This window comes from Parasteatoda tepidariorum, chromosome 10 (genome assembly GCF_043381705.1).
Source record: "Parasteatoda tepidariorum isolate YZ-2023 chromosome 10, CAS_Ptep_4.0, whole genome shotgun sequence".
In the NCBI taxonomy this organism is placed as follows: Eukaryota; Metazoa; Arthropoda; class Arachnida; order Araneae; family Theridiidae; genus Parasteatoda; species Parasteatoda tepidariorum.
Window position 1 is genome coordinate 61,177,333 of NC_092213.1, and position 21,670 is coordinate 61,199,002.

A 21,670-nucleotide genomic window follows, 5' to 3' on the forward strand; every position below is an offset into this window, starting at 1 on the left:
ATATGCAACATGGGAATAAGGCGTGTTATGCTAATTTAATCAAGCACTAGATAGTAAATAAACAATGATCAGAATAACAGATCAAATTGATCGCCTCAGTAATATGTGTGGAAATAGGGAAATACAGTTAAGATGCGCACATACATAGATAAATAGTATAAGACAATACTTATCAAATGAATAACACACAGGAAATGTTTATTACAATTTCCACTTTATCGTCTTTATTTTTTAGTTGTTAATTTGGCAGTAAAAAATTTGAGAAAAACAAAATCTTCGGGATAATGGACGTTTTATTTGAGCTTAAAACGGGTAATAACATACATATAAATTTTGTATTAAACCTTTAGTATTGGCTATTTTATTTTTCTAGCTATGCCTTTAAAATATGCCATACATTTCTAGAATAGAAGTTTAAAAAAAGAAAAGAAAAACAATAATCCAGATCAGTAAATCTAAATTTTTTTCGGCTGCGGATCCCTAAATGATCGATCATCTTTTAGCAGAATTCTGAGAAAATGTTTAAGAAATAAAATATTTTCATCGTATCGGTTTATCAATAATATAAAATCATACAGGTATATTTACAGGTCTAGAGTGCCATAAAATATTACTTGATTTAAGTGTAAGTACAAACTGAATATGCGGAAGTTTAAAATTTGCTTTTCATTGAAAAAAAGAACGAAATGAGCACTGAGAATGGTTATTAGAGAGGCATATTTCATCATTGTTATTTTTTATTTTTTAATTCTAAGCAAATACTAATACAATTTTTCATTAATGTGCTCTTCTCATTATTCATTTACATTGATATAATGATTTTCTTTAAAATTTTGCTTTTTTTCTTCTTCAAGCATTTTGATTAAATAAATTCATTAAAATAACCAAAATATTAAATAAATAATGGGTAATTAATCGGATATAAATTTAATTACAGGTTTCGAAAATCATAACTGGGGAAAAGTCCTAACTCTCCCAACCCTTGTGACCCTTTTACGGAACCTTATAATTTCACGGAATGCTATTTGGGAATCGCTAACCTAGACGATCAGAGCTAAAAACAAATGCTTACTAAAGTAATTCAAAGTTCTCTATTTTTACACTAAAACTGGTCTTTAAATTTATTACCAACAATTATTTATTATTATGATATTTGCTTACTATTCGATCGAATAAGAAATATGTTTCTGTTTTTACCGAATAACAAACTGGCAATGATAACTTTATTTTCTCCTTTACAGAGACTGACGTAGAAAGTGATTCGCCTAATTTTTTTTTTTTAACTCCCAATTAAATGTTTATTTGTTATACTTAATGTGCAAATCTTATAGCTTTACACTTGACAAGGACTCTAATACTATACTATAGGGCAGTAATTACAGAACTTCTTTTTTCTTCTTTTAACTTTCGAGATCTAAAATTTTAATTTACATTAATGAAACTAAAGAAAATGAATAATTAATTGTGCCATTTAGTTATAAATCAGACAAAGGACTCCTCAATTTGTTCATTCTTTATATCCAAATACACGAATCATCAGTAAAGCCGAGAAAAATATAATAGTGAATATTAAATTTAAATGGAAAATAAATTAGTGCTTATAGAATTATGTTTCAATAACTAGATGGGTAATATATAGGCACCATACAAATTTTCAAATTTGTATATGAATTGTATGTTACAAATGTCTATTGTACAAATGCATATGTATGTTAAGAATTTCGCTATCAGACGTTGTTCTATGCTTGTATTAGCATACATTTGCAATGATATGTGATTAAAATCATGAACATAATAGGAACTAACTATCATTCATGATAAACTAATTTGCACTTAAAACACTCAATTTAGTTAGTATCTTCAAGAACTAACCCTAATACAGATACGGTTTCAAAAAAAATTATTAATTCAAAAGCACGTTTTTTTTAAATACTGATTGTTTAACAGACACTTAAAACTAAGTGCATCAAAATTTTTTATTTCATAAGTAACCTAACTGTAAAAAGTAAAAAACCTGTAAAAATGCAAAAGTGTTCATTAATAACAAAACTTTCTATAACAAAACGTACATGAAAAAAGTGTTCTTTACGCCTAAATCATAGAATTAGCTTGAAAATATTTTGCCAGTATATTATTTTTTGATATATTAAGTTGCACGCGTGTATATATATATAGAGAGAGAGAGAGAGGGGGGGATAGGGGGAGAAGAAAAATAAATTTCAACAATAAAATTTGCAAAAATAGAAAAACAGTATATTCTTATGAAAATTATCGATGAATCTGAATCAATAATTTTTCCTCATTAATTTTTTTATTATTTCTTTCTTCTCTTAATTGCGACTACTAGATACTTACTAGTCAGAAAGCAATATATTGATTTTCATCACAAATTTAACCAGAAGGCGAATTCATTTCATTTATTTAAGGTAATTTAAATAATGATGCTTTCATAAACTAAACATCAAACTAATTAATCATTAAAGAGGATTTCATCGATTATAAATATTCGAAACAAGAAATAGAAACTTGAAATACCTTGTTTCGATTGATTAACATTAAAACACCGAAATACGTTAATTAATAATTTCCCAATTTCTTCGAAAAATAAACCAATTGAGTTCGCAATTTATGCACGATAATCAATTATTCTTAAGGTCAATTACTTTAAATACTATTAACTACCCACACATGCCGAACAAATAATAAGCCAAAAATGAATTTGGGTGTGTATACGATCCCAATAAACAATCATATTTATGACAATAAAATTCCATAAAGGGAGAAATAATCAATTTAGATAAACGCAAAAGGTTGTTCCTTATTTGCCCATCCAATTCCCCAGATCGAATTCCCTACTTTCATATAAATGAATCCAATTATGATGGCTCTGAATTATATGAGATCTATAAATGGGATTCATGATGAACCTGCATCAAACACAATTTATTTAACTGGAAATACAAGAGCAATGTTAAAGCGACCACTAACTCTTAAATGTACCCATTATGAAAAGAAAAAAAATATTATTTTTACGAACACGAATTAAAATTACAGGTTTTAGTTCGCACCTGCGTCAGTAAGTTTAACTAGCTTTGAAAGTATATCATATCATTGTTTCCAATAAACTTCATTTCGATAACCCATTACTTGAACATTTAATTGACGTTATATTATACTAATATTTTTAGATAAAGCATAATCAGCAGAATATTTTGTCACTATTTTAAAAGCTTTATAGGCTTTTAAATTAATCTAACTTAAGTAATGAAATAGCATTTCCTTGATCGTTAATGTCTATTTTTGCTCTGTTTTGTTTAAGAGAAATCAGTTATGATGTCTTTTTTCTGAGAAGTTAAGCTTTATTCTTCGTTTAAACTCATTATTCTTAAAAATGGCGAATATTGACTTTTCAAGTTTAAAAAAAAGAAAGAACTAGAGAGTAAAAGAAAAGAAAAGTGAAATCTTATTTACCCAAAATAAACAATAATTCACAATACACATCTAAAATGTTGTAAATATGCATAATAACCCCTTAACGATCGGTTAATTTTCAAGAAAACGGTCATAAAAGCGCCTATTTCTTTCGCTTTTGTATTAAGTATTTGATTAGTGCAGACATCTAGTTTAAAATAAACTAACTATCTATAATTATCTTAAAAATATCATGGTACTGCCATCTTGTGTAAAATGAGGAATAAAATGTTTTCCGAGCAAAAGAAATGATCTAGTTTTATTCTTATTGGCGCGTTACTACTGATCACTCCAGCCCGTCAATATCACGGGAGCGAGAAATAGTGGGCGAAAATTCACCCTGTCATTTTCACGGGAGCGAGAAGGAAGGGGATAATTACCACTTTGATGCATAAAAATTAAAGAGTTTTAATTGGTTTATATTCACATTCAACGTGAAGTTTCTGTACTTCATTTGTAGTTAACAATATTAAATAATTAATCATTTGTCATCTTAAGTATGTGGATAATGATCCGATCCTTTTTTAAAAAAAAAATAATATGGCAAGAGCGGTGCTCAGAGAACACCATGCATAGAAGAAATCTTACTGACGTAGAATTTCAATGTAAACTCGAATATAAAAATAAAGTGGAATTGTAACATGCAGTTTTTAAATAATAAAAATACATAATTAAACACTCAACAAAAATTAAGGTGACTTACAACATTAGTTTTTATGTCATAAAAGAACGGAGCTAAATACTTGATAAATAGTAAGTGGAGTAATAGCCTGTTTTTATGCTTTAAAAATACAGAGTTAAATACACAATAAATATTAAGTGACATTGCAACACACAGCTTTAAAGCGAAAATACTAAGTCATTTATTTTTTATTTGTGTAAAACATAACACAAAGTATTATGTTTAAAAAAACTAAAACAAGAACAACAACGAGAACTCTTTAAATATTTATGCTTTGGAAAACAGCAACTTTAAAAATATTTCACCCAGGACAACTTATCTTTCTCAATAAATCTGCTCAAAATATAGCATTATCGATTGATTCGTAACTTAATCTTATCTCGGTCGCATTTTTTAAAGCGAATGAAAAGAAAGAGGTTTTATGATTCATAATTTATAACATTTTATATTTCTGCCGCCATTATCTTTATGTTTTATAAAAATAAACGCATTTTTACAAGACAGATGCCATTTCCCTTCTTAATAAAAAAATTATTTTCATTTCTGTCTTTAACTTAATAAAAATACAGATAGTGAAATAATAAATGAAAATAACGATAAATACGTAATGATTTGAAGAATATGAAACTTTTTCATATTGCTCTTTTTCCTTTGTCAAGATTTCATTATAATATAAAGCCATTTCATCAAAATGAAATAGCAGAACGCACATCCTTTTACGATGCAATAATAGACTGAGTTGTGTTAAAGTAGCCACAAAAATATCTTGGTTTTATGGTTTTCAAAGATTTGCACAGCTGACATCTGTATATGTTGTTAGCTATTCTTTGGCATGTTATTAGGGAAAGTTTGGTTGCTGAGCATATGGTTAACGTTTAGTTGATACCAAAAAAAAGTCGTGCTAATGTTTCTTTTATATAAAGTAATTTTCTTTCTTTCTTTTGTTATTCATTCTTTAACACTAGAAAGATTGAAACTTAGTATATAGCTACATTGCCCAAAAGCAGTCAAAATGACTGGATTGTAAAAGTATAAATAATATGTAAAGAAATTTGTTTAAAATTAATTTTTAATATTTTTTACATTATTTACAGTTACATAACAAGTTATTAGTAAACATTAACAATAAAAAAATTAAATGTTGTACAAAATTCTAAGAAATTGTGTAATTATATACATTATTGTTTTTCTAATTGAAATTAAAAGCAGTCAAAATGACTCCCTTAGGCAATCTAGTGTTAAGGAAATTTTGAGGAACTAGTGTAGAAGTAAAATTCAGAAATTAACCAGAATAATTTTAAAAAAAGTACTACAGTACATTAGCAATGAAAAAAAAAATTTATCCGAAAAACTTTTGTTAATTCTTTTATATTTTACTGTTATTTTATACATTAATAATAAATGTTTAAATATATAACACATTTATTTGATAAAATGCCACTCTAATTGAGTTCTAAAATTTTTATTTACACATTCATTTTTATATTTAAAGCAAGCTATTTTAAAACGAATAATATATATATAGCAACTAAAAAGAAAAACTGAAATCGGGAGATAACACAATCATATACTAAGACCTAAGTTTCAGTTAACTCCGGATGTATACATTCATAGTTTAACAGTATAGACCTGTTTTGCATGAAATTCTCAACATTTACGAGTTATTCTATTTATCGCAGTCTGACTAAATATTAAGAAAACAAGATTACAATTCAAATCCGACTTTTAAATTCAATTACGCAGCTGGAAGACGAATGCGATTTCGAGAAAATCCTTCAAAACACGGAAAGAAACAGTTAACAGCTTAACAATACAAGCAACAATAGATTTAAAAAGAAAAACAGAGAAGGAAAACGCCAAATTTATATGTTCAGTCAACAACTATGAAGAAAATAGCGATGAAAAGTGAGAAAACGCAGATAAAGAATAAGCGTCATATAACAGCAGTCAAGACAGTGATATCTTCAACTTCATACAGAAATCAACTCAAATTTATCTTTTTATAGAAATCGCATAGGTATTTGGCACAAATTCTTATCATTTATCCCGGAACTGATTTATATATTAGGATTTAAGGCGAAAAGGCAAGCTGTTAATGTTTGCGAAATGTTCATTCCCATACTTGTTTATTAGTATTTGCAGTCATGAAAAAGTCTGTCACTACTAATTATGTAATTAATATTTATCACAATTATTTTTGCTTCGATATATCTGTATGTGCGTAGCCAAATCTCTCAACAAAAAAATAAGCACCTTTTAAGTACTTTTTAAGCACTTAAAATATTTTTAAGCACTATATACATTAACAAAATGCAAAATAATCTTCAAAGATTTCATATGATCATGATAAAATAAGTTTCTGACAAAGAACTCTTTTCTTGATTATATTGGCCATTATAAAAGGATCGAGAGATTTTTTGGTTCGATATCAGAGTGTGTAAAATGAAGCCTGAAATTGAAAATATCTTGCAAAATGCAGCAGGGTTGTATATGAGAGTGCAAGAATCTCACCGAACCTAGCTCATAATACGTGACGAAAATCGACACGGCAAAGAGAAAAATCTCATTTTCGAAAAGGGAAAATTAAGCACTTTCTAAAAACACCCAATGAAAGAAAACACCTTAAAGGGCTTTTAAAAAACGTAAATCGAAAATAAGCACCTTTAAGCCCTTTTTAAAAACGCTACGCACCATGGTGTATAATATTTCCTAAAGTAAGACGGTAATGTTTCAAAAATAATAATAAACTGTAACTGAAGATTAAGAGGGAAAAACGATTTATGTCCACGAAAGTTTATTCTGAGAAAAAAAATTACTTCGAGGCAGGAAGGAACAGTTTAGGCACAGCTCGGCCCATTTTCACTGAGTAATAACTCTCGGGAAGAACAAATTTTCTACTTTATTAGTATAATAAAACTCTAAAATACTTAAAATTCAATAGAAGATTATCTGATCCGATCCTCATTTTTGTGAAAAATGGGCATAAACCATTCTCCGCTCTTGATCTTCAACAATTTACTGATTAAAAGGTTTAACTCATTAATTATTAATTTGAAAATATTTTTTGATACTAATGGCAGTTAATACACCGGCATTAACAGTGAATATCAAATAAGTAGTGCAGTAATTTGTATACAAAATTATTAAAATACAATATTATATTTATAATAATAATAAACAATATACGATTGCTCAATTGTGAATTATTTATTTATTTATTTTTTGTTGCAGGAAATAAAATAAGTCTATATCATTTAAAGAAACAGATTAACGATTCCTTTTTTCGTCGTCCTAAAAGCTGTCTTTGTCGAAATTTAAATTAAACTTTTTTAAACCTTTATATTTTTTCAAATAATATTATGTTAAATAATTTTTGGAATGGAGATTGATTTGTAAAAAAAAATTCATTTAGATAAATTACTTGAAATTAATTTGATTTTGAAGATCATTTTTTTTTTCCATGGGGAAATGGATGAGATTTTCAAAATTTTACTTTGTAATGAATTGGCCATAAACTTGAACTTCTGTGCTTATAAATAATAATGGAATTTATAAATTCTTGTTAAAAACTACAAATAAGAACGATGAGCAATGATCAAATGAACAAACGTATGACATACAAGGAAAAATAGCTCCTCCACTAGCGTTGACCTCCCTTCTTGATCCTACGCAAACCTTTACTGTNAAAGCTGTCTTTGTCGAAATTTAAATTAAACATTTTTAAACCTTTATATTTTTTCAAATAATATTACGTTAAATAATTTTTGGAATTGAGATTGATCTGTAAAAAAAAATTCATTTAGATAAATTACTTGAAATTAATTTGATTTTCAAAATTTTACTTTGTAATGAATTGGCCATAAACTTGAACTTCTGTGCTTATAAATAATAATGGAATTTATAAATTCTTGTTGAAAACTACAAATAAGAACGATGAGCAATGATCAAATGAACAAACGTATGACATACAAGGAAAAATTGCTCCTCCACTAGCGTTGACCTCCCTTCTTGATCCTACGCAAACCTTTACTGTTAATCACATTTAACGTAAACAAAGTCTTCGTTTTTCTTTTCATTTGTTTTTTTCTGAAGTTATTAGCAGATGACTGCACAAATCATGGAAGGCAAAACAGTTTCCCAGGGCCTTGTTAAAAGTGAACTTATGGCGTAGAATAGAATTGATAGCCAAGAACAGTGTTTCCCAAAGCGTGGTACGCGTACCCTTATGGGTATGGGAACAGTTCAGCGGGGGTACGCGTTCTTATGCGAAATATCTTACAACTAACAAAAATTTCAAAGAATTTTATTTAGAAACAAAGATAGCCATTGAAATTTACGTTTATGTATTTTTCTATTGGCCATTTTCTGCAGAGTTAGCAGTTAATAATTAGCGGTGTCAACAGCCAGTTGTGATTTTTAACTTTTGTGCAATATCTTTATCACAGCAAAAACAATATCATCCTTCTTACTGATGCAAATAAACTTATTAACAAAACTTTGAACCAAAAAATAAAAAAAATTAACATATTTTTAAAAAAATACATTCATTTTTTTTTGTGAGTGGTACACAGCGTTACGAAAAATTTAGTAACGGTACACAAAAGTCATAAGTTTGGGAAACACTGGCCTAGAGCAGTATTTCCCAAAATGTGGTACGCGTACCCCCCATGGGTACGGGAACAGTTTTGCGGGGGTAAGCGTTCTGATGCGAAATACCTTGCAACAAACGAAAAATTTAAAAAAAATTATTTAAAAACAAAGATAGCAATGAAAATTGACGATTCCGTATTTTCTATTGGCTATTTTTTGCAGAGTTAACAGTTAATAATTACTGGTGTCAAAAACCAGTTGTGATTTTTAACTTTAGCGCAATTTTTTATAGTAAAAAATGCATTCATTTTTTATTAGTGGTACACAGCGTTACGAAAAATTTAGAAAGGGTACACAAAAGTCATAAGTTTGGGAAACACTGGCCTAGAGCAATAACTCAATGCAACACATGCAATGCATCAATGTAGAAAACAATGAAAAATATTTTTATACCTCAGTAGTTCTTTTTTATAAAAAGGGGGAGGAGAAACAAATTTTTCACAATGTATAGAATAAAAGAAGAAAACTATTCGTGGTATTAGTAACTATGTCCTGCCAAAGCACGCCATCAAGAGCAGCTGTTGGAACAAAGCTGATTAAGGAATAACAATGAAGACGGGTGGTCTGTCTGGGTGAGGTTGCGTGCACTAATTACTTTTACCATCTTCAACCACTGCTTCTGTACTGAGCGGGTTATTTAAAGTGAGGGATTTGGCTACTTCGAAAATCTTTTCTCTGGGGCTCAGAGAGAAGTTTTATTTTAGTTCACGGCAAAAGAGCGAGTTAGACTGACATTACTAATTTGTTTTGTTCTGGAAGGAATGAGAACTTTTTAATGACTTTAGCTATCCCCTGTGGCGTTGGATTTAATTTTCAAATCGAAAAGCCCTAATAGCGATATATAAGGCTGCTTTTTAAAGAATTAATTTAGCTCTGGACTTATTTTAGACTTTTTAGTTTAATTTTGAAAGATTGCGATAAAAAATTAAATGTAAAGTTTCTAACTATTGGAGAAGATAGGACTTCGGCGAAATTTTGTATTTTGCAATTTAGAATAGCACTCTTAATAAAATAACAACAACAAAAAAAAAGATAAATATTTACTGAAAGTTATATTTTGCCCGGAATTATCTTTGGATAAACGAATTTGGATAAATAAATAGTGTGCAAGTTGAGATCATGATTAAAATTAAATAAATAGTGTGCAAGTTGAGATCATAATTAAAATAAAAGAGCAAAGATAAATTAACCGCAATAAATGCCATATTGATTTAATACCATAAAATATAATTCACCATAAAATATTTTCTTATTTTTCAAGCAAGAGGAAAAATGAAAAATGCATTATCCACGACATTGTTTTTTTTTAAATGAACAACAGGCGAAATACTTAAACTGCTTATGAAAGAAAAATATTTTATGGAAAGTAAACAGAATCGATTGGTAGACGGAAAAGCATTTTAACATAATGCAATAAATTATTCCAGCCTTTTAATTTAATAACAAAGAGGTGCTTCATGGCGATGAAATAATTAAATATATAATTTTATAATAAACATGAATAAAATTAGTTTTCCCTGTAGATATTCAGAACTAAGATATTTCAGACATAAACACATATTTACGAAATATTTTCTTATCAACTATATGAATTAATTTCATGCGCCACTTTTGCGTGCATAAGCCAATTACAGCACAAAATCGCCAATATTGGAGCAAAAAAAATTTAAAAAAGTAATTTAAGCTAGGTAATAAAAAATATCCATAACCATTTTGAATTAAAGCAGTTCAATTTCTTGCATCTTTATTATGTCATATAAAATAATATACTAATAGTAAAATTTTCAATTCCATTCTGTGCAAAGTTCACTCAAACACTTTTTTTTATTAATTAACACTTCGTGTTTCGAATCATAATAGCGGAATACCCAAGCCTGTATAAGCTTCAACAAATTAATATATATTTATTATAAAATGAAACCTAACTGACAATCGTGGATGAAATGAGATTATGCTTTGAAATGCATATCGACATAGGAAAGACCAAACAAGCCGATATCCACTAAGAACTGTCAATTACACTTCAACGTGATATAATTATATTATGCATTAGAATTAGGATAAAATCATGGATTAGGAGAGAAATTCGACTAAGATTTATAACAGTTACAGTGAGATGAGTTAACCGGAACTCTGGAATTTAGGGAGCTGAATTTAACCTAATCCCTTTTCATAATATCGCAATTCATTAGGCAAAGTTGATAAACACAGTTAATAAATAACCCAGGAAGTTATTTCACAGTTAATAATAGAATAATTTCCTTTGATTACATGGGTGTATCGCTATAACTCTTCATAAAAATAATTAAATGAATGCAAGTCGAATTCATTGGTAAAACACGATAACTATTTCTCTATATAGTAAAAAAACAGTAAAGGAAGCCGAAGAATCTTAATGTTGGTTTTACAGCGTCAAAAACTTAAGACTTAGAAACTTGAAATTATTAAGGTGGAAAAAAAAGTATACAGGAATTACGATGAAACAAACAAATGGACATTCGATAGTTAATGCCAGAATTATTGACTGCTACATTTGTTGGAAATAATACCTTACGGGTCACTCTACAGGCGCAGGAATGCAACCACAGAGTAAAAATTTGGCAAGCTGAAAGGGCCATATTTCTTTATGATTTTTTTTTCTTCCGAAATCCCAATTTGTATCGAAATTTATGATCAACAATGATGAGTGATTTTCAATGATGAATAAGAAGCAACCACGTGGGTCTCGGTGACAGGAGTGAACAGGGAGGAACGAACCTCGAACTACAAAAATAATTAAATGAATTTTCTATTTTCTACAGACATTTAAAACAAAAACCCGTAACGATCCAAAAGTATTTGAAGTTTAATATAATAATATAATCAAGTATACTATATATGCGTGTTAAAAATAATAAAACAATATTTTTTTTTTACCAAGGCATCGAACTTTGTGAGCAAAAGTGCCAAACCGCTTATATGACAGTATTGGTACGTTAAGGGTTGAGACCGCGACCCACTGATTTTTAAAGAAAAAACAAAATTCTAATTTATTTTCTTTAATGACTGCGTTTAAAAATTGTCTTTATATTTTACTAAACTTACAACTAAACATTGGTTTAAAATAGTTTGCATTTATATTGAATTTAATTGAGCGCAGTTTTATAGCATAAAAACCAGACGCAATAATGCTGCACCAACTATAGATTGAAAAGAAGTATGATAAACAAGGTAACAAATCATGCAGTATAACAGGCATGAAACCCCTCTAACAGTGAAATTAAATCAAAAGCGAGATTTAAAATCTTTGAAAATTTTTGGTTGCCATTCGCTGAATTTTTCAGAAAGAAATTTTCTCAGATAAAAACCGAAATAGTTGCAGCAGTTAATAAGAGTTTGTTCCAGGAATGCTTTGGAGTCTCATCAATTACAAAATGAATTCAACAATGCTTAAAAAAATAAGATTATCTTTTATTAAGAGCATTCTTTTTTTAAGAAGTTATGCTTTATTAAGAAATTTCAAACATCCACTATATTTTCAAATACTCATGCCATTTAAGTTTAAAATATTAAATATTTTTGTAGAGAAGAATGTGTTGAAGTAATTAGTTTTTGGCAGAGGCATTGTCTACCACAAGCCCATATATTTAAGGATTAGAGAATTTACGATTTCCAGTGCTGTAGCGAATAATAGAGCATGCATTGGTTGTACAATGAATCACTAATGAACTGTAAGAAAAATAAAAAATTTCTTAAAGAAACTAAATAAAGAGCTGAAGAGGCATTTCCACTAATTAGCATAACATAGTTCTACTAATAAGCATAACATAAACGTAGTTATCCCAGAATAAACGACAGTTCCTTGTCGAATTTATACTGTCATCAAAAAGTTAATTAGTTCTATTCTATTCTAGCAATGACAAGAAAAACATCATAAAATTGTTTGAATAGAAATTAGAACAGGTATTCAAATGATGAAAGGAAAGAAAATAACATACTGAGCAATATTAAATAAAAAAGATACTCCTTTTTTTTACCTAATTTGAATCATACGTTTTAACAAGCCAAAAATCGAAAAGATAAACTTTAAAAACCATTTTACTACCAAAACAATAATGAATTAAAAAGAGGGTTTACTACTTTATGCATTTCACTAAAACGTGATTTAACTACACAAAAACAAAGAAAAAGAAAAATTTAAGAAAAAAAATAAAATACCAAAACAGATACTGTTTTTTACTAAATTGTCTAACTTTTAAGCACTTTTTTTTATCAGATGTTATTTACAATACATTTGTTTATTCACTAACATTAATGAACTAAAACACGTGCTGGTATACACCGAAGAGTCATTACATTATGACCACCCTGCTAATAATATGTAGGACCACCTTAAACCCTCAAAACTGCTAGCACCCGCCGTAGCATTGATTCCACAAGGTGCTGACAGGTAGTCTGAGGTATCTGGTACCGAGTGCTCACCAACTGGTCCTGCAATTCCCTCACATTGCTAGGGGGTAGCATGGCAGCACGAATTTAGTTTTCCTAGTAGGACAACAAATGCTCTATTGGATTAAGGTGAGGTGAATTTGGGGACCAAGACCTGACTTGAAAGTCACTGGAATGTTCCTCGAACCAATCCACGACGATTCGATCCTTATGACATGGTGCATTATCCTGTTGGCAAACACCACCCTCCGCAGGAAAAACTGTTGCCATGAATGGGTGAACCTGGTCTGCAACTATGTTCAAGTAGCTTACAGACGTCAGGGATTGTTCTATGAGGATTATGAGTCCTAATGTGCCCCATGAAAACATTGTTCCTGGGCGAGAAACTATTAAAACCTGGGCGAGCCCATTGTTATAGATGGAGGGAGGTCATAATGTCTTCGATGTATTTTCGAAAGGGGAAGAAAAAAAAAATTTTTTTTTCAAAATAAACCAAACTATTAAAACTTGGGCGAGCCCATTGTTATAGATGGAGGGAGGTCATAATGTCTTCGATGTATTTTCGAAAGGGGAAGAAAAAAAAATTTCTTTTTTCAAAATAAAATATATAAGGCGTTCGGTAATAATCACCCCTTCCCTTGTCAAATATAGATAAATTTTTAAATTTTTGCCTTAAATTAAGAATTACAATATGCACATTTAAATAGGAATTTAAGGTTAGGAATTATTTAGGTTAGGAAAAAATAAAAAACGCTTTCTAAACACAGTCGAATCTCTAATAAGGAAAGCAGGATTAAGAACTTATAAGACCAGCTCGATTGCTTGATAAAACTTGGAGATATTTTTAACAATTGAGTCCACCGTCGTTCCTCCGGCAATCAAACAAGTTTTGTTGTTTTCAGTCCCACCTTTCTTAGTAACAAATAGTCAGGTTTTCTTAATGTTCGTCTCTTACTAGCTTAAATCTTAATTTGCACACTTAATAAATATACTAAGTTTAATTCATTTTTAGCAAGGATTCTAAAAATAAAAATATGTATTACGAGAGGTCATTTACAGAACACCCCGCATGTATTAAAAAAAAAATTATTTCGGAAGAGAAAGATTATTTGCGATGGAATTTTACCTTACATTTTATTTATAAAAAAATAAATTGGATAAAAAAAATAACGGAATAAATCTTATAAGATGTGAGGGTAGGAAGCCAAGAAAGTTTTAAGAAAATACATCCTAATCCGTGTCTTAGAAAAGCGAGGCGAAGTTTTCGTAATAGTAAAGTCTTTTTTTTCTTCTCTTCTTTACTTTTTCGGAACTTCTATAAATGCTTTTAAACTTGATGAGTAAAGCGATGGGATGGAAACTGAAGTTTACTAAAGTAGCTTACAATGTGTGCTGTTTTATTTGAAAACATAAAATTGAATTTATAGCTTATGAAGTGAGTCTTTAAAGAGTGTTTGGATACTGGCGACGTCCCAAGTTTTCAGCTCGTTGTTAAATAACATGAAAGAATGAACATTTAAACAGTAATAGATTTTAAAAAGGGAAATATGAATAACAGTGAAACTACATGCAACAACAATAAAAATTAATACAAGAATTTTAAGTCATAGAGAAATTTAAATTAAAAAATAAATTATGGTACTGTTTCGTTACAGGGAGCCGTAAAAAATCGCCAAGTCGTGTTGAGCGAATTCGGGACTACAAAGGCAAATACTACAAAGTTCATACTACAATGCAATACTACAAAGGCAAATACTACAACGTCAACCTTCACTACAACGTTCAGTATAGGAAATACTGGAAGCAATGGCACTTAATATAAATTAAATAAAAAATCAGTGTTGGATATACTGCACAAACGTATACCGAGCAGTGGCATTTAACCTTAAAAAACATCTATGTCGGGAATACCGGGCAGTTGCACTTAAAAAGTGTAGGGTAAACCGGGCAATGGCACTCACATCCCTTGATTTATCAGATTATTAAAAATAATAAACAACGATTATAATTGATTGATCATTATGTTTGGTGTTTGATTTGGTGAAAAAAAAAATTTAACTTTCGCCAACGGCTCCCTTTAACGTAAGACTACCAAAAAAATAATAATATAAGAATTAAAGAAAGTAGTTTTGCAACAGCAACTGACTTTATTTTGTATCAGTATATAGTTTGTTTATTTTGAATCAGTATCTTCTAAGAAAACTACAAACAATAGCAGAGTTGCAAAACTTTCCATACTAGCTATTCATAATCAGAAGTACAATAATGCATGTATTGTTAATAAAATTCCAATCAAGGTAATTTGATGATGTTTTTATTAATTAATTTTACATCGTTATATACCTAATATTAATAATATTATGCAAGAATTTACTATAAAATAAAAAAAAGTAATACTTAAGTGCTAATTTTTATTGAATATTTGCTGCAAGTAACAAAATTTCGTACTACTTAGTAAATTATTTTTAAAAGATTATAAAGAAAATTCTCAAAAACTATAATTTTTATTACTCAACAGTAAAATCGTAATTTTGACTACGAAATCGCAATAATTGCGAATAAAACGTAATAGTTAGTGTAAAACCATCAGTAAAAAGGTTATATGATTGGTAGTTGTGCACGTTTTTGCATATATGAAACAATATTTTGATGAATTATTTCAAATTTGAAAAATTTTCTTTTCAATTGTTAAAAAATTCAAAAATACTTTTTTTTTTATTTAAAATCTATAGTATAAAAAAATTATTTGACATGGTGAAATGTAATTATCATTTGTCGGTATATTTTGAAATTTTAATTAATTTTTTATGATCGATGTTACTAAACAATTTATTAAATACCATTACAATATTAACAAAAATAAAAGAAAACGTACAATGATAATTTAAAATCCTTATAAAACTAAAATGGGAGAAGGTACTGAAAATTAAAAATCCATTCATTCAATTTAAAATAATTTATTATTTTATAATTTTCTGTACTTTTCAAAACCATTGGCAGTTTTGAGAGGTTTGTTCGCAACACGACACAATTGCACCTGTATAACACTTTAGCAAGCTGGTTAAATATCACGTGACTTATTAAGGAAGTAACCTAAAAATTTTATGAATATGCCAGACAACTGCAAAAACAAACAAAATATTATTCTTAAAAAGTGACTAATGAATAGTTTTAGAACATTTCTATTATAACAAAAAATAATCAATATCCAAATGATTTCTTGGATTAAAAATTTAATATAAATAAAATTTTAAACGCGATTTAGCGTTCAATTTAGCGTTTTGGGGGAGTAAAAATTATATGTTATTTTAATCAAAAGTAATTTAATGTAAATTACTTTTTTGTAATTCAAAAATTTAAAGATATGTTCTTAAAATGGTTTGAATTTTCATATTTTGATGTTTTTTGATGAATAAAAATTACAATACTTCGAAATCATCAGGCACATTGTACTCTCTAACTCTTATTTTTTTAATACTATCATTAAAATTGTATGAAATTAATGTTTTATTTATTTTTCCTAAACAAAAAATTTTCTTTAAAGAAAATATTCTATTTCAGTCAAAACATAAATAAATTTATGAAGAAAAAAAACATTAAATAAGAAAAAAATGTGGGGAGAAAAAAAACCAAACTTATTATGTGTCTAAATTTTTTTAATCAAATACTTTAAAAGAATTTTAAAACCCATACCATTTTTAATGTACCTTTAAATAGAAAAGATAATTGTTCCTTGATTAAATTAAGAAGAGAAATACCATGCCGAATTGCAAGCAATTTCTCAGATTTATTATTTTTTTGATGACGCATCAGGATTTAATCAGTTTTCAAAAGCATTATACAAGTCAAAAAGAAATCTCTCAAACCTGTCAATGGTTTTAAAATAACTTAATGAAAAATTGAATAAATTCGAAAAAAACTAGCAATTGAATAAAAGACGACAAAAAGAAAACAAAAAGATACATTAAACTTAATAATTCCCATCTGAAACTATTTAGTGGCCTATAAATACGAGACCATCAAAATAAAGTTTTAGTACTTAGAAAGGATTAATTGGTAATTAATATTGAAAAAATAAAAAAAAACATTTATTGGTACCAATTAAGAGGAATAATGAGGATTATAAAATATCATTGCTAAAAACTATTTTTGAATGGTATGTGAATTTTTATTGTAGTATAGCAATACTTTTGACTCAAAAACTAAAAGAAAAAATTAAAATCTTGGATTTTGAAAAATGACTTTCCCAATTCAAAAGTAAATGTATCCGGAAAATTTTCTCAGTACCTGGAGAAAAAATATTTCTAAAGAAATAAAAAACTAAAACCTAAACTACATATAAAAATCAAATGTAATAAAGGTAAAAAAAACTAAAAATGCGACTAAATAAAAAACATTAAGCAAAAAGAATAAAGATTACAATACCTTTTCGCCAGTACTACTATCTGCCATTTTAACCATTCAGGTATAAATGAAAACGATCGTGAAAAAATTAAAGTTAAGAAATTATTTATTTAACACTTAATTTAATTTTGAGCAATAAACATTTTTTTCTGCACTATTTAAACTTTATCGCAACGAAACAAAATAACAGCAAATAAGAAATTTATTATTTTTGAATCAACAAAAATTGAATGTTTTAAAACAAAAAATAAGAATTAGAATAACCACTGCTGCCGATTGAGTACTTAAAAAAACGCAAAGAGACAGAAAAGACGAAAATCGTCTGCTATCCTTGTATCCCTTTGCTTCTTCGCGCGTTCATATACTTGTGAAGGTTGAACAGTGAAAAAGACTTTAACGCAACAAGATATCGAAGACCGCCAATAGAGGGCGCTGCTAGCATCAGTATCAACGATTTGGTCCACTAACTCGATGCTGAGGATAAAAGTGAACAAGGGAGCTATTTGATGATGATGAAGGTGGTAGAGGAGGAGAGAACGATTGAAGAGTTAAAAGGGGGGTTAGGAGAGAGAATTTTGATTCTGAATTAGCATTTCAAATAAGGCTTCCAGGTATAGTGTGATATATAAAATAGCAGCATAAGTAAGAGTGGAAATGTATTGATTACTATCTTCTTTTTTCTTTTGCTCTTATTTTTAATGAACAAAATGTTCTTTTTCTGACATTTGCAACTAAGATGTTATTCGATGTTTTGAAATTAATACAAAGAATAAAGACATAAAAATAAGAAAATCAATTTATTATTCTAGAACTATTCGAATGAAGAAAAAAAAATTAGATTTATCAAAACATCAAAATTATATTTATCAAAACAACAAAATTATATTTATCAATACAACTATTTATTACAATTGAAAAATGGTACAATAAATGATAAAAATGAAATGATACGATCTTATTCAAAAATTGTTTAACACAACTTGAAACGTGCCATTAATATGATTCAACAATTATATAAAATTGAACTATGAGTTAACATTTCACTAAAATCGTGATCATATCAATTCTTTAATTTTATAAAATGCAACACACTCAAATATTGAAGAAAAATTTAAAAAAGACCAACGAAAATTGAAAATAAATCAAATTTTTAATAAGTATTGATTAACATTTAATCTTTAGAAGCTATAAAGTTATCTATCATAACATTAAACGCACAGCAAATATTTTTATTTTTAAATATTTAGTTAAACTAGCTTCTAACTATTTAAAACTAGCTTCTAACTATCGCTCTAAATTTGTTAACCAAGAAAACACCCTGATATCCCCATATTTATAAAAATAAATAAATAAATAACGCATTAAAGAGAAAAAGAACATATATATTCTTATATCTTATCTGGAAGATATATCTTCCGCAAAATACACTAAAAATGATATTTTGTAATCATTACTTTAACTTTCAATTTTCGTTGCAAATCGTTGAACTTCTTTAGTTAGTAAGTTATTCAAAATTTGTGAACTAACTGTAACTAACATATTTCTTAAAGAATTTTCACAATTTTCTTACATTCATAGGAGTGTGACAAATTAAGGACAAATTTAAACAAAAGACGTATACAAAAACCTCAACACTAGCATTCTAAAAAAAATTTATTTACTACTCATGAGAAAGACCTTAACAAGACCATGAGACAGTTATAGTTTATTAACTCTCTTTAATTAGATAAAAAATAAGTAGTTTATAACCCTCCATAAGTAGTTTATTAACCCTCCATAACGAAATAAACACCAATAAGAAGGAAATTATTGTTAATCAACTTTCCATAACGAAATAAACACTAATGAGAAAGCAGTTATTGTTTTATCAATCCTCTAAATCGAAATAAACATTAATGGGAAGGCTTTATTTATAAACCTTCCATAACGAAATAAACACTAATGAGAAAGCAGTTATTGTTTTATAAATCCTCTAAATCGAAATAAACATTAATGGGAAGGCTTTATTCATAAACCTTCCATAACACTAATGAGAAAGCAGTTATTGTTTTATCAATCCTCTAAATCGAAATAAACATTAATGAGAAGCCTTTATTTATAAACCTTCCATAACGAAATAAACACTAATGAGAAGGCAGTTATTTATCGATCCTTCAAAGCGAAATAAACATTAATGAGAAAGCCGTTGTTAATTAATCCGCTATAACGAAATAAACAACAATGAGAAGGAAGCTATTGTTTATCAACTCTTCATAAAGAAATAAACACTAAAAGATTGTAGTTAATATTTGTTATTAAGTGCCTGTAAGGAAATAAACAGAAGAAGCAGAAAATTATTGTTAATTAATAAAGCATTCAAATCAAATGAACAAAAAGAATGAGGTGCGTAGAAAAAACAGTAGTAGACAAAATACTAAGAGCTTACATTTATCGCCAGGTAAGTCACCATTGAAATTTAAAACCAGGTACTTCACATATCGTTTCCATTCAGTCATTGAAGTACAACAAAATTTTAATCAATAACTAGAAAGAGTAAATGTAATAATGAAACGTATTTGTTTTAAACTATTTTGCGTAGAAAGGAAAGCAAACATTAATTTTTATCAGAAACTAAAGTTAAAATTCAAAGAAACGACTTGCTTTGAGAAAAGCAAAAAAGATCTACACTCTGTTTTAAATCCGAACCAACTCATCACTTAACCCATAATTTTGACATGAATTGAAGCCATGAATATATACATAGCAAATAATGATTTTTAAAATTAATCTTTTCCATTGATAAGGGCAATAAATATTTTTGATTTCAGGATTAAGGAGAAAACATTTTACTTTTAAGTCCATTACTAAAAAGAAGAATCATTCACAAAATATTTGGTGAAAATTTTTTTACTCTTAATTTGTAATAGCATTCATAATTGTACTTCATTTAAAAATCCATCCAAATTGATCATAGATCAAATTGATGATTCAATTGATCAGTCTGACTCACTTTTCTTAGAAAAAATGTTAGTAAACGGAAGGAAGTAGAGATAGGAATTTAAAATTTCATTAAACATTTGGGGCACATATATATGTAATTAGATTGTTAGGAGAGTAAGGTTCAATATTTTATAGAACATAAACCATCATAGGTTTTCCTTTAAAAAAAAGTTTTTTATTGATTCCTTATATGTTTCTCGATTTTTCTAAACATCAAAATTCGACTTAAAAGTAAGAAAAAGACGAAAAATAATGTAACTGTGGTTATTAGAATAAAAAATAACAAGTTAATCGTAGTTAATGTACTCTAACTTCATCAAAAAGTTTCATCTTATTTTGAGTTGAGCAATGTGCACAATATTTGAAATGTAAAGATCTCTCACCAGCGGTTCCCAATTTTTCTCAACTATGGAATCCTAAATGACTGATTTTTTTTCTTCTTCTTTTGGGCGGAACTTTGACTTTATAATTGACCTATTATCTAGGACTACACTTAGTTAATAATTTATAGAAAATGAAGTGTTTGACAAATTCTTATATTATATATAACTCCCAGTCGGATGGGTTTTTTAGAAAACACAAAAAATCGTTTAACGTTTATAATTTTAAATGTTGCGATGCAGGATGACTTCACAATTAATGGTAGTTAAAACGATTTTTGATTAAGTAAACTAAGAATTATGAGCCAATGAGTCTACGATTGGAACTTATGCATTGTTTTTAATATAATTTTTACTCATGCATAGATTAGGGCACGCTACATTAAAACAACGAAATAATTACAAGAAAAATTAAAATTCAAAGTGATAAAAAATACACTTTATTAATGAATTTTAATGGTTGAACATTTTTGTTTTTAATCAATCATAAAGTAATTAAGTATTTAATTCGTTCGGAAACAATGACAAGCCGGAATCGTAATCGTAGAAAAATGAATACATCAGGAAAAAAAATCCCGATGAAATGTCTTTAAACTGATGTGATTACAGTTTTAAATATGCACTAATATTTAAGGATTTGCCTTTAAATAAATTAAAAAAATACTAAGAGCATCAT

General features: G+C 28.1%; 1 protein-coding gene across 4 annotated transcripts in view; it reads right to left on the minus strand.

The window, feature by feature from the left end:
- LOC107451281 (S-adenosylhomocysteine hydrolase-like protein 1) overlaps nt 1-21,670 on the minus strand; it is a 223,292-nt gene that overhangs the window by 67,018 nt on the left and 134,604 nt on the right. The window contains exon 1 of one of the 4 annotated variants that reach the window (XM_043045731.2): nt 17,657-18,127. The exons of the other annotated variants lie outside the window; for them this stretch is intronic. Coding sequence (XP_042901665.1) covers nt 17,657-17,692 — 36 coding nt within the window. The 5' untranslated portion in view covers nt 17,693-18,127. Of the gene's footprint in view, nt 1-17,656; nt 18,128-21,670 lie in introns of those variants that run through there. 4 annotated transcript variants of the gene reach the window in all.